General features: G+C 43.8%; 1 protein-coding gene across 6 annotated transcripts in view; it reads right to left on the reverse strand.

Moving 5' to 3' along the window:
* The window catches only part of adgrl3.1 (adhesion G protein-coupled receptor L3.1), a 221,147-nt gene that overhangs the window by 86,246 nt on the left and 122,401 nt on the right, over nucleotides 1-12,500 (reverse strand). For all 6 annotated transcript variants that reach the window (XM_058384529.1, XM_058384528.1, XM_058384526.1 and 3 more), the window contains exons 7-10: nucleotides 11,662-11,964; nucleotides 10,050-10,147; nucleotides 8,593-8,781; nucleotides 4,991-5,029 (exon numbers count right to left, since the gene is read on the reverse strand). In XM_058384529.1, coding sequence (XP_058240512.1) covers nucleotides 4,991-5,029; nucleotides 8,593-8,781; nucleotides 10,050-10,147; nucleotides 11,662-11,964 — 629 coding nt within the window. The remainder of the gene's footprint in view (nucleotides 1-4,990; nucleotides 5,030-8,592; nucleotides 8,782-10,049; nucleotides 10,148-11,661; nucleotides 11,965-12,500) is intronic.

Below are 12,500 nucleotides of genomic sequence, written 5' to 3' on the forward strand. Positions count from 1 at the left end.
AAAAAAACTAAAACACGCCTTCAGTGTTTCTGTGTGTCATTAATTTCAGTCCACATGTCAGTTTAATACGATTTTCTAATAGGAAGCAATGGGGTCTTACACAGACAAGAAAATGCTGTAGATTTGATCTGTTCTTTATTTTTTTCTTTCTCTTTAAGGTCCTGTTCACTCGTTCTGTGGCTGAGGGATATAGAAGGATGTTTTGTCGTTTGTCTGTTTGGTTGCTGCTGGCTAATGTGGCTATTGGCTGAATCATTCTGCCCCAGTTACAGTAGCACAACTGTGTGTGAGTGTGTAAGAGAGAGAGAAGAGAGAGAGAGAGAGAGAGAGAGAGAGAGAGACAGAGAGAGAAAGGATATTCAATCTGAGACCATAAGTGACCACAAAAGAAAGAGTGAGGTAGAAAAAAAAACTGGGATCCAAGAGTGTAATATTTGTTTATGAAATCATCTCACTGTGTCAAGTTGAGTGTGTGTGTGTGTGTGAGAGAGAGAGAGAGAGAGAGAGAGAGAGAGAGAGCTACAACACAAGTAAAGATAACAGCGAGGCGTTTTAGCCCAAAACACAATTCTTGTTACACTCACACTCCCCTTTATCTGCAGCTTGCACAGACAGACAGATACACAATTGTGTGTGTATGCGTGCACACACACACACACACACACACACACTCACACACACTCACATGCGCACACTGCGCTTTCCACAGAGTTGCTAAATGGAGCAGAACTGAAATGCTTTGAAGCTGTGGGGCTAATCCAGCGTAAAGACTGCATCAGGCCACAATCACACACACACACACACACAGACACACCACAGCATTATTCGTTGACCACTGAGAATTTGATCATTTTAGTATGTGAGAAATGCTCAAGCTGCTGGATTTCCGGAATGAGGTGTGTGCTATTGGGTAAGGGATAAAAGCTGATAAAGCGGCGTGATGCGGTTCTGAAAGTAGTTCCGGCTAGAAGGCAAATCACGGCTTTATATTAATGCATTCGATCTTCACGTTAGATTTTCTGTAGTAACAATTTAACTCCAAAACTCCGTGTATGTTGCTCACCCTATCAGTTATGTTTACAAATATATTTTTTAGAAAATCTCCTTAGAAAGGAGTTTTTTTTTTTTATTATTTATTTAAAATTTAAAGGAGAAGTTCACTTCCTGAACAAACCTCTACAGATAATTCCCTCACCCCCTCGTCATCCAAGATGTTCATGTCTCTCTTTCTTCAGTCGTAAAGAAATGATGCTTTTTGAGGAAAACATTTCAGGATTTTTCTCCATATAGTGGACTTCTATGGTGCCCCCGAGTCTGAACTTCCAAAATACAGCTTCAGAGAGCTGTAAACCTCGATCCCAGCCCAGGAAGAAGGCTCTTATCTAGACCATCGGCTTAAACCATCGGCCATTTTCTTAGAAAAATAAAAAATTGTGTACTTTTTAACCACAAAAGCTACACATAACTTTGTGTCATTCCACACGCAACAACTTCATAGCGGTCCTCCTTCTCCACACTAGTAAACACCAGGTCTGTAGCTCCACCTACGTCACATGTGACCTTCTGATGTGATTGCGTAGTACGTAGCATCGTGGACGAGCATCCCAGAGCTAGTGCTAGACGAGATTTTGTGGTTAAAAAGGTTCAGAGATCTCTGAAGCTGTATTTAAACTACATTTTGGAAGTTCAGACTCGTGGCCACCGTTGAAGTCTTGAAGTATTGAAGACTTTGGGTCATGCCACATGAGTTAGATCAGTAGATCTGTGAAAAGGGGTGGGGTTTGTGTGGAAATCCACTTGATGAGCACTTTATTAGGAACACCTATACACCTGCTCACTCACACAGGCATCACATTAGCCAATCATGTGGCAACGATGATAATTAATACACACGTACAGATTCAGATAACATTCACATCAACCATCAGAATGAAGAAAGAATGTCATCTGTGGCATGATTGTTGCTACCAGATGGGCTGGTTCGAGGATTTCAGAAACACTGCTGGGATTTTCACACACAAGCGTCTCTAGAGTTTACACAGAATGGTGTGAAAAAGAAAAGAAAGCCATCAAGTGACAGTGGGTTTTTTTTTTTTTCGGATAAGAAGGTCAGAAGATATTTTTTTTGAGTCTATAGTAACTCTTTCCAACCGTGCTGAACAGAAAAGCTCATGATGAGCTGAAGAACACACCAGCTTCCACTGGACCTCTCTGATCAATGAGGTGTTTCCATCAACAGAACTGTTGCTCACTTGATGTTTTTCTCACTCTAGAGACTGCTCTGTGAGAATCCCAGGAGATCAGCAACTTCCTGGCAAAAAAAAGAATAAAAAATCTTTAAACCAGTCTGTCTGGTGCCAACCCTCACACCAGGAACCATGCCATAAAATCATCTCCATTCTGATGTCTGACATGAACCTCTTCATGTTTATCTGTGTGACTGTATACGCTATTCTCCTGAGTAGATAACTCCAGGTGTTCCTAATAAAGCGGCAAGTAAGAGTTGTGTTTGGACGCGTTCCCTTTTTTAAAAGTTCAGCGCTGTGATATTTTCTTAATGGCCGCTAATAGATTTTTGGGTCTTTTATGGATATAGGTTTTATGTCTATAGTTCAGGAAGGGAAATTTTCCCGGGAACATTCCGGCTGAATAAAATGTGTGTCCATTTTTTTTCTTTTCGTTTACTGGGGCAATAATGAAGTCCACTGGATTTAGTCTGTGTTTAGTTGCTGTTGGTGGATGTCAATAGATTTGAATCAATGGAACAAACCAGAGGCGGCTTGAGCTAAGAAAATTTTGGTAGTAGTAATGCAGGGCAGTAAATAGCCATTTATCAGGTGATTATGGATCAATACTGCTTACAGTATTTTATCTTTATACAAAGATAAAATACTGAAAATGTTCCTGTTAAAGTCAAGCATGCAATTAAATGCACTATGAATCAGTGAATTTGAGTTCATTCATCCATCATCTATACCCGCTTTATTCCTAATTAGGGTCACGGGGATCTCCTGGAGCCTATCCCTGCACACATTGGGTGAAAGGCAGGGGTACACCCTGGACAGGTCACCAGTCCATCACAGGGCCACATATAGACAGACAACCACACACACTCACACTTACTCCTATGGGCAATTTAGAATTACCAATCAACCTAATGTACATGTTTTTGGACTGTGGGAGGAAACCAGAGTACCCAGAGTAAACCCACAGGCACGGAGGGAACATGCAAACTCCACACAGAAAGGCCCCTGCTTGTTAGAACCCGGGATTCTAACCTTCAGGACCTTCAGGACCTTCTTGCTGTAAGGCAACAGTGCTAACCACTAAGCCACCCAATTTGAGTTCAATGTGGGTTTATTATCAGTAATGAAGTAATGAAGGTAATCATTAAACACACACACACACACACACACACACTGGAAAGCTGCCTAATCACAGGCCAGTGGCACTATGTGAAAAGAATTTTTGCTCTCCTTTCTTCCGGGCTTGCAAATTTCTCAAAGAGCTTCTGGTTAAAGTCAGTCGTCTCAGTGACCAGTCTCTTTTCCATTGACCGCACAGCCAATGGAATGACACTTTCCTGGGTCATGCTATTTTTCAGAAAAGTCTTAATTCTCTTGTGAAAGGGTATTTTTGTAAAGATAGAACCGAATTTTCTTTCATCTCGAGATATTTCACCTTGCTTCCACATCAATCAGCACCTGTCCGTTAACTGACCGTCTGCTGAGCAGTAAGGAGACTCGTTGAGAATGGTCCAAATGAGGCCAAATATATAAAAACAATATTGATTCGCTCTCAAGAAAAGTGGGCGGGTTCTTTGAAACAAGCCAGTCAGAGCTCAGATGCTTTTCAAAACTATATGGACCTACATACACACTCGTTTATCCGGCGCTCCGCACACACACACACACACAAAATACAGTTTTATTAGTTTAATTAGTTGATAATATGACTAACAGTGGAATAGTATGACTATAATGATTTTATTTGGTAATTTTAAAATATATAATTATTGCTAATGTGTTAAAGTACTAACTTAAAGGGGGCGGCGCCCCCTATTGACTGTCCGCCACTGGAACAAACTCTAACACAATGCAACGAATGGACTTGGGCTTACGCAACATGTAAGTGTTTCACCAGCACTCGCATTTACACCAATAGTCCCCATAGACTGTACGTAATCTTAAATACATTACATATGAGTCAGCTTCTCTGAACAGGAAAGGACTGAATAGACGTCGATATAGAGGCTATTGCGTCTGTGTTAGATTTTGCCTTCACTATATAGCACCAGATCCGGGAGCAAAAGGGATGGATGACTACTTCTCCTGTCAATCACAGCAATACCTGGCCAATCCTGGCTGTCTGTGCGCTGGTGTATGAGGAAGAGGGCTGACATGTTAGTGTTTAGTGTTTCACCTTCTCAGGCTGCTAGAGGGACCCATCACTGTAACACAAAGCCTCTCTGTACTGAACAGAATCGATACACACAAATATACACACCTATTCATTCCTTCTCACCATCTACTCCGATCATCGGGATAGTTTAAACGGAGCGATGTCCAGAATGAGAGCTACTTAAGAAAACGTGTAAATATAGTGACCTTCTTCCATCTATTGCCGTATCCTTTGACCTTAAGGAGCAGACTCGAGTGCTTCGTGCTTTAATCAGTCAGTCAGGAAATGTAAAGATTTCTGTAGGATGTACGAGCGTCAAATTCGCTCTACCGCTTCCTTTTGCTCCATCTGCTACTGCTCTGCTGGCTCCAGTGTGTGTGTGTGTGTGTGTGTGTGTGTGTGTGTGTGTGTCTCCTGATGTGACATTGCTGACCGGTGCTGACATCATCAGTGCTTTCTTAGAAGGAAAAATGTGCGCTAGTCACACAAATGTATTTAAAACAAAGCGCAGTAGGTCACACACACACGCACACACACACACACACACACACACCATACATGAAGATTTAGAGATAAAAGCAGGAAATACCTGAATGAAGAATCGACATGAGCGTTCTCTCTTTTGGAGCTGAAACACAAAAAGTAACAAATTAATAGCATGTTCTTGCACACACACACACACACACTTTCTCTCTGTCTCTCTCTCTCTCTCTCTCTCTCTGTTTAGTGACTCTGTGCATTACACTCATACTGTATATCACTCTAAGAGAGACAGACAGATAGAACAGACAGACAGATAGATGTTCTGTTGCTCTTTTTCAGATCAAAAACTCATCTGATGTGTGCAAATGTTACTGAAATAGGTGTGTGTGTGTGTGTGTGTGCGTGCGTGCGTGTGTGTGTGTGTGTGTGTTATATAACAGCACTTTAGGGTAGATGTTTTTAACACAAACTTTTAACAGGGCACTAAAATGTAAAATTCTGTTGCATACGGATTCAGGAAATGAAACATACACACACACAAGGAGAGAGAGAGAGAGAGAGAGAGACGCTTTCATGTAACACACACAGTTGCACAAACACACACACACACAAGGAGAGAGAGAGAGAGAGAGAGAGAGAGAGAGAGAGAGAGAGAGAAAGAGTTGCACACATACACACACACTAACCTGCACACACACACACACACACACACACACTGCTGGATTGACAGTTGAGTTTCTCTTTCAGAAAAAGCTTTAATCCAGAAGCTCTTTAAAATAAGCCAAACATTCTACAAACATTACTAACATGTAATAGTGTTGTAATAAGACTGTTATAACATGCTGCACTGTTAGAATGAATGTAACAGAAAAAAATGTGCCAACACATCATAAGAACATGTGTGTGTGTGTGAGATTGTGCAGATGAGTGTGTATGTGTGTGTGTGTGTGTGTGTGAGAGTGTGTGTACTGAGCACATTGTTGTGTTAGTGTGTGTGTGTGTGTGTGTGTATGTGTGTGTGTGTGTATGTGAGAGTGTACAGGTGTGTGTGTGTGTGTGTGTGTATGTGAGTGTGTGTGTGTGTGTGTATGTGTGTGTGTGCAGGTGAGTGTGTGTATGTGTGTATGTATGTGAGAGTGTGCAGGTTAGTGTGTGTGTGTGTGTGTGTGAGTGTGCAGGTTAGTGTGTGTGTGTGTATGTGAGAGTGTGCAGGTTAGTGTGTGTGTATGTGAGACTGTGCAGGTGAATGTGTGTGTTAGTGTGTGTGTGTCTGTGTGCAGGTGTGTGTGTGTGCAGGTTAGTGTGTATGCGTGTGTGTGTGTGTATGTGTGCAGGTTAGTGTGTGTGTGTGTCTGTGTGCAGGTTAGTGTGTGTGTGTGTGTGTGTGTCTGAGTGCAGGTTAGTGTGTGTGTGTGTGCAGGTTAATGTGTGTGTGTCTGTGTGCAGGTTAGTGTGTGTGTGTCTGTGTGCAGGTTAGTGTGTGTATGTGTGTGTGTGTGTGTCTGTGTGCAGGTTAGAGTGTGTGTGTGTGTGTGTGTGTCTGTGTGCAGGTTAGTGTGTGTGTGTGTCTGTGTGCAGGTTAGTGTGTGTGTGTGTGTGTGCAGGTTAGTGTGTGTGTGTCTGTGTGCAGGTTAGTGTGTGTGTGTCTGTGTGCAGGTTAGTGTGTGTATGTGTGTGTGTGTGTCTGTGTGCAGGTTAGTGTGTGTGTGTGTGCAGGTTAGTGTGTGTGTGTCTGTGTGCAGGTTAGTGTGTGTGTGTGTGTCTGTGTGCAGGTTAGTGTGTGTGTGTGCAGGTTAGTGTGTGTGTGTGTGTGTGGGTCTGTATGCAGGTTAGTGTGTGTGTGTGCAGGTTAGTGTGTGTGTGTGCGTGTGTGTGTGCAGGTTAGTGTGTGTGTGTGTGTGTGTGTGTGCAGGTTAGTGTGTGTGTGTGTGTGTGTGCAGGTTAGTGTGTGTGTCTGTGTGCAGGTTAGTGTGTGTGTGTGTGTGCGTCTGTGTGCGTCTGTGTGCAGGTTAGTGTGTGTGTGTGTGTCTGTGTGCAGGTTAGTGTGTGTGTGTGCAGGTTAGTGTGTGTGTGTGTGTGTGGGTCTGTATGCAGGTTAGTGTGTGTGTGTGTGTGTGCAGGTTAGTGTGTGTGTGTGTGTGTGCAGGTTAGTGTGTGTGTGTGTGTGTGTGCAGGTTAGTGTGTGTGTGTGTGTGTGTGTGCAGGTTAGTGTGTGTGTGTGTGTGTGTGCAGGTTAGTGTGTGTGTGTCTGTGTGCAGGTTAGTGTGTGTGTGTGTGTGCGTCTGTGTGCAGGTTAGTGTGTGTGTGTGTGTGTGTGTCTGTGTGCAGGTTAGTGTGTGTATGTGTGTGTGGGTCTGTGTGCAGGTTAGTGTGTGTGTGTGTGTGCGTCTGTGTGCAGGTTAGTGTGTGTGTGTGTGTGTGGGTCTGTGTGCAGGTTAGTGTGTGTGTGTGTCTGTGTGCAGGTTAGTGTGTGTGTGTGCGTCTGTGTGCAGGTTAGTGTGTGTGTGGGTCTGTGTGCAAGTTAGTGTGTGTGTGTGTGCGGCTGTGTGCAGGTTAGTGTGTGTGTGTGTGTGGGTCTGTGTGCAGGTTAGTGTGTGTGTGTCTGTGTGCAGGTTAGTGTGTTTGTTTGCGTCTGTGTGCAGGTTAGTGTGTGTGTGTGTGGGTCTGTGTGCAGGTTAGTGTGTGTGTGTGTGGGTCTGTGTGCAGGTTAGTGTGTGTGTGTGTGTGTGTCTGTGTGCAGGTTATTGTGTGTGTGTGTGTGTGTCTGTGTGCAGGTTATTGTGTGTGTGTGGGTCTGTGTGCAGGTTAGTGTGTGTGTGTGCGTCTGTGTGCAGGTTAGTGTGTGTGTGTGTGTGTGGGTCTGTGTGCAGGTTAGTGTGTGTGTGTCTGTGTGCAGGTTAGTGTGTGTGTGTGTGCAGGTTAGCATGTGTGTGTCTGTGTGCAGGTTAGTGTGTGTGTGCAGGTTAGTGTGTGTGTGTGTGTGCAGGTTAGTGTGTGTGTGTGTGTGTGTGTGTGCAGGTTAGTGTGTGTGTGTGCAGGTTAGTGTGTGTGTGTGTGTCTGTGTGCAGGTTAGTGTGTGTGAGTGTGTGTGTGTGTGTGTGCAGGTTAGTGTGTGTGTGTGTGTGTGTGTGCAGGTTAGTGTGTGTGTGTGTGTGTGTCTGTGTGCAGGTTAGTGTGTGTGTGTGTGTGCAGGTTAGTGTGTGTGTGTGTCTGTGTGCAGGTTAGTGTGTGTGTGTGTGTGTCTGTGTGCAGGTTAGTGTGTGTGTGTGTGCAGGTTAGTGTGTGTGTGTGTGTGTGTGTCTGTGTGCAGGTTAGTGTGTGTGTGTGTGCAGGTTAGTGTGTGTGTGTGTGTGCAGGTTAGTGTGTGTGTGTGTGTCTGTGTGCAGGTTAGTGTGTGTGTGTGTGCAGGTTAGTGTGTGTGTGTGTGTCTGTGTGCAGGTTAGTGTGTGTGTGTGTGTGCAGGTTAGTGTGTGTGTGTGTGCAGGTTAGTGTGTGTCTGTGTGCAGGTTAGTGTGTGTGTGTGTGCAGGTTAGTGTGTGTGTGTGTGTGTGTCTGTGTGCAGGTTAGTGTGTGTGTGTGTGCAGGTTAGTGTGTGTGTGTGTGTGCAGGTTAGTGTGTGTGTGTGTGTGTGTGTGTGTGTCTGTGTGCAGGTTAGTGTGTGTGTGTGTGCAGGTTAGTGTGTGTGTGTGTGTGTGTGTGTGTGGTTACCTTGTTAAGGCTGCGTGCCGCTGTATCTTTCCCACCAGGAGTGAGGTTCCTCAGCTGCACGTCTAACAGCTCCACCAGCTGGGCCATGGCTCTGACTGTGGACGGAACGTCTCCTGGACGCAACACCGCTGTCTTCGTCTGCTCGGCTAGCTCACGCGCGACGATGGCGGCCGTCTCTCCTGACCTCATCTACAAGAAGAACATTTCTAGTAATTTCCATGGAGGTTCATTGTGTAGATCTGAGCTTCCTAAAATGATTCTACTTTGGATTCGTGAATCTGATTGGTTGGAAGGAGTGGATTCATTTTCTATAGCAGCAGCTCTGAAAGTTGTTCCGGTTTCACAGCAAATCACATGTCTGTATTAACGTGGGCCTGTCCAAATATGGTAGTGTTTCTATAGCAACAACCTACATAAGGATTCCTTTGGTGGACAGTCCACATAAACGTGAGGTTTTCTGCGAGGACACAGATGTTCTGTTTCCAAAAGAGAACCTTCAAAATTCAAAGAAACCAAAAAAAACCCTTAATGGCTTGAGATCTTCTAAGAATGTGAAGAAAACAAATGGAATTGATCTGAGAGGAGATTAAAAACGTAAACAGAGAGAGAGAGAGAGAGAGAGAGAGAGAGAGAGAAGATAAATAAAACAGTGTGATGCAAAGGAAGAGTGAGAAAAAAGACTGAGAGGGAACAACAATGAAGATGGACAGAGCAGCGTGAGAAAGGTGTGATAAAGACGGAAATGTAGTAAAATAGATGGAGAACAAAGGAAAAACAGAGAGAGAGAGAGAGAGAGAGAGAGAAGAGTAATGAAAGAGTGAGAGAGTCAGGCAGAGATGGCGAGAATGACAAAGAGGGCAAAGAAATGCAGAGATACAGAGAAAATGCAGGAAAAAAAGAAAGAGGGTGAAACATGCACTGAGAAACAGACACAGGGGACCTGGAGAGAGAGAGAGAGAGAGAGACAAAGAGAGAGAGAGAAAAAGAAAATTAAAGAGAGAGGGACAGAGAGAGGGACAGAGAGAGAGAGACAGACAGACAAAGAGAGAGAGAGAGAGAGGGAGAGGGTATATTTTATTGATTTCCTGCTCTCTGTCCCTCGATGGTGAAATAAGCGCAGGAACAAACTACTTTATAGATTTGCAATTCCACCTATTCACATAAGTCCACACATCTGCTCACAGTAACACTCGGGAAACTATGTTCCATTCTTATGATATTACCATTACACACACACACACACACACTGTGATTGTGTTATTTTGTAATGCAAAGTAAGATATAAAACAGCTGGAAATGACGGACACTGACACTGACATAAACGTAGTGTAATATGAACTTTTCCACACAGTGTGTAACTGCTAATAAATCTATCCGTTTTGCTAAATAAAGAAATCCTGCTGTATGGAAAGATATTCCTAGTGTTCTATTTCCCATGATGCTTTGTGTGCACTCACTCTCTGAGTAAAGTGGTTGGTCCATGGGGAGGTGCAGTTGCTCATGTCCGGGCCCTTGGGGTCCCAGTATCCCATCACACAGGTGTATGTAGCCACACCTGTAAAACACACACACACACACACAGACACACACACACAAATGTAGAATAATTAGAACATGGAATATAGTATGAAATGTAAAAGTGTATATATTTATCTCTTTATTTATCTCTGTAGACCATGAGTTACACCCATAATGGCCTTGTAACCAATCAGAGTGCTTGAAATTCAAATGTAACCAATCAGAATGCGGTTCCTGGTCAGAATGCCATTGTAACCAATCAAATGCTCCTATAACCAGTTCTGGTCTGAAATTCAGCTCCAACCAATCAGAGCACAGTTCCTGCCCAAAAGGTCACAATAACCGGCTTCATTTCCTGCTAAAAAAAATCCAACTGAAGTCTATTTCCTGTCACTGAAATGTCACTGTAACCAATCAGATCACAGTTTCTGGTCAAAATGTCAATGTAACCAACTGGAAAGCAGTTCCTGTTCAAATCACCCCTCTAATCACTTAAAGTGCAACTGCTGCTTAAAATGTCCCTGAAACATCACTCTAACCAATCAGAGCACAGATCCCAGTCAAAATTCCCCTGGAACCAATCAGAGCACAGATCCCAGACAAAATGCCCCTGTAACTAATCAGAGCACAGATCCCAGTCAAAATTCCCCTGGAACCAATCAGAGCACAGATCCCAGACAAAATGCCCCTGTAACTAATCAGAGCACAGATCCCAGACAAAATTCCCCTGGAACCAATCAGAGCACAGATCCCAGACAAAATGCCCCTGTAACTAATCAGAGCACAGATCCCAGACAAAATGCCTCAGTAACCAATCAGAGTAGATCCCGGTCAAAATGCCCCTTGAAACAATCAGAGCACAGATCCCAGACAAAATGTCTCAGTAACCAATCAGAGCACAGATCCTGGCCATAATGACCCTGGAACCAATCAGAGCACAGATCCTGGTCGAAATGCGGCTGTAACCAATCAGAGCACAGATCCTGGCCATAATGACCCTGGAACCAATCAAAGCAAACCCCAGTCAAAATGCCTCAGTAATCTATCAGAGCACAGAACCTGGTCAAAATGCACCTGTAACCAATCAGAGCACAGATCCTGGTCGAAATGCGACTGTAACCAATCAGAGCACAGATCCTGGTCGAAATGTGGCTGCAACCAATCAGAGCACAGATCCTGGTCAAAATGCGACTGTAACCAATCAGAGCACAGATCCTGGTCGAAATGCGACTGTAACCAATCAGAGCACAGATCCTGGTCGAAATGCAGCTGTAACCAATCAGAGCACAGATCCTGGTCAAAATGCGGCTGTAACCAATCAGAGCACAGATCCTGGTCAAAATGCACCTGTAACCAATCAGAGCACAGATCCTGGTCAAATTGCCCCTGGAGCATCACTGTAACCAATCAAAGCACAGATCCGGGTCACAATGCCCTTGTAAACAATCCGAGCACAGCTCCTGCCCATCAGAGTTTAATTTATTACCATAGCATAAAATACAACACACACTCTCTGACACTGAAGCAGCTGAACCTGTGTGTCGGTCTTACCGATGGTGCCAGACGGGCATGGTTGCTTGGCAACATGCCCTCGATGAGTCTGAGGCCACGAGAGCTCAGCTGCCATACGTGCAGAGCAGTAGTCGATTACAGGTGGCGTCCGGGCCAGCGAGGGAGGAGGAGTCAGTGCCTCGGGAAGGAAGTTGTCATCGTCACGGCGACGCGGCGGTGCCATGGTTGTAGTCGTGGTCGTAGTGATGAGGGGGCGGAGCGTTCCCGTGTAAGGGTGCGGACGAGAGGTGAAGCTCCGTGCAGGCGGGAGCTGGTCAGGAAGCAAGACTGAGGAAGGAGGCTCTGAGGAGGAGAGAGACGGAGAGAGGGATGAGATTTAGTAGAAAAAATGAACTTCTTGTCATTTAAAGGATCAGTGTGTCACTTTTAAACACCACATGACTTCACATTTAAGGAGGAGTGATTGCAATGAACACAAGTGACACAAAGCTGCAGCAAATAAACATTTTGTTTTATTTTGTTGCATGAATGTGTGTATTGTCATTTTGTACATAGCTAGAAGCACACACACACACACACACACACACACACACACACTGTATTACTATAGCACTTTAAAAAAAATAAAAATAAAATAAGCCCTTTAAATAATTTAATTCAAGAATTTTCACTAAAACAAATTAAATTAAATTTAAATTAAATTAATTAATTAATTCAATTTAATTTAATTTAACTAATATTTACTGCAACTGCTTGAGTGAAACACGTGTCATTTTAGGAAACATTATTTTCTTCCCCAGTTTCATTTTGTTATATTTTAATATTTTTTCTCTTGTTGCATGTTAAGATTTTGACAGGAGTTTTAATCCACTCCTGGT

Source organism: Hemibagrus wyckioides, linkage group LG29, assembly GCF_019097595.1.
Source record: "Hemibagrus wyckioides isolate EC202008001 linkage group LG29, SWU_Hwy_1.0, whole genome shotgun sequence".
Lineage (NCBI taxonomy): Eukaryota > Metazoa > Chordata > Actinopteri > Siluriformes > Bagridae > Hemibagrus > Hemibagrus wyckioides.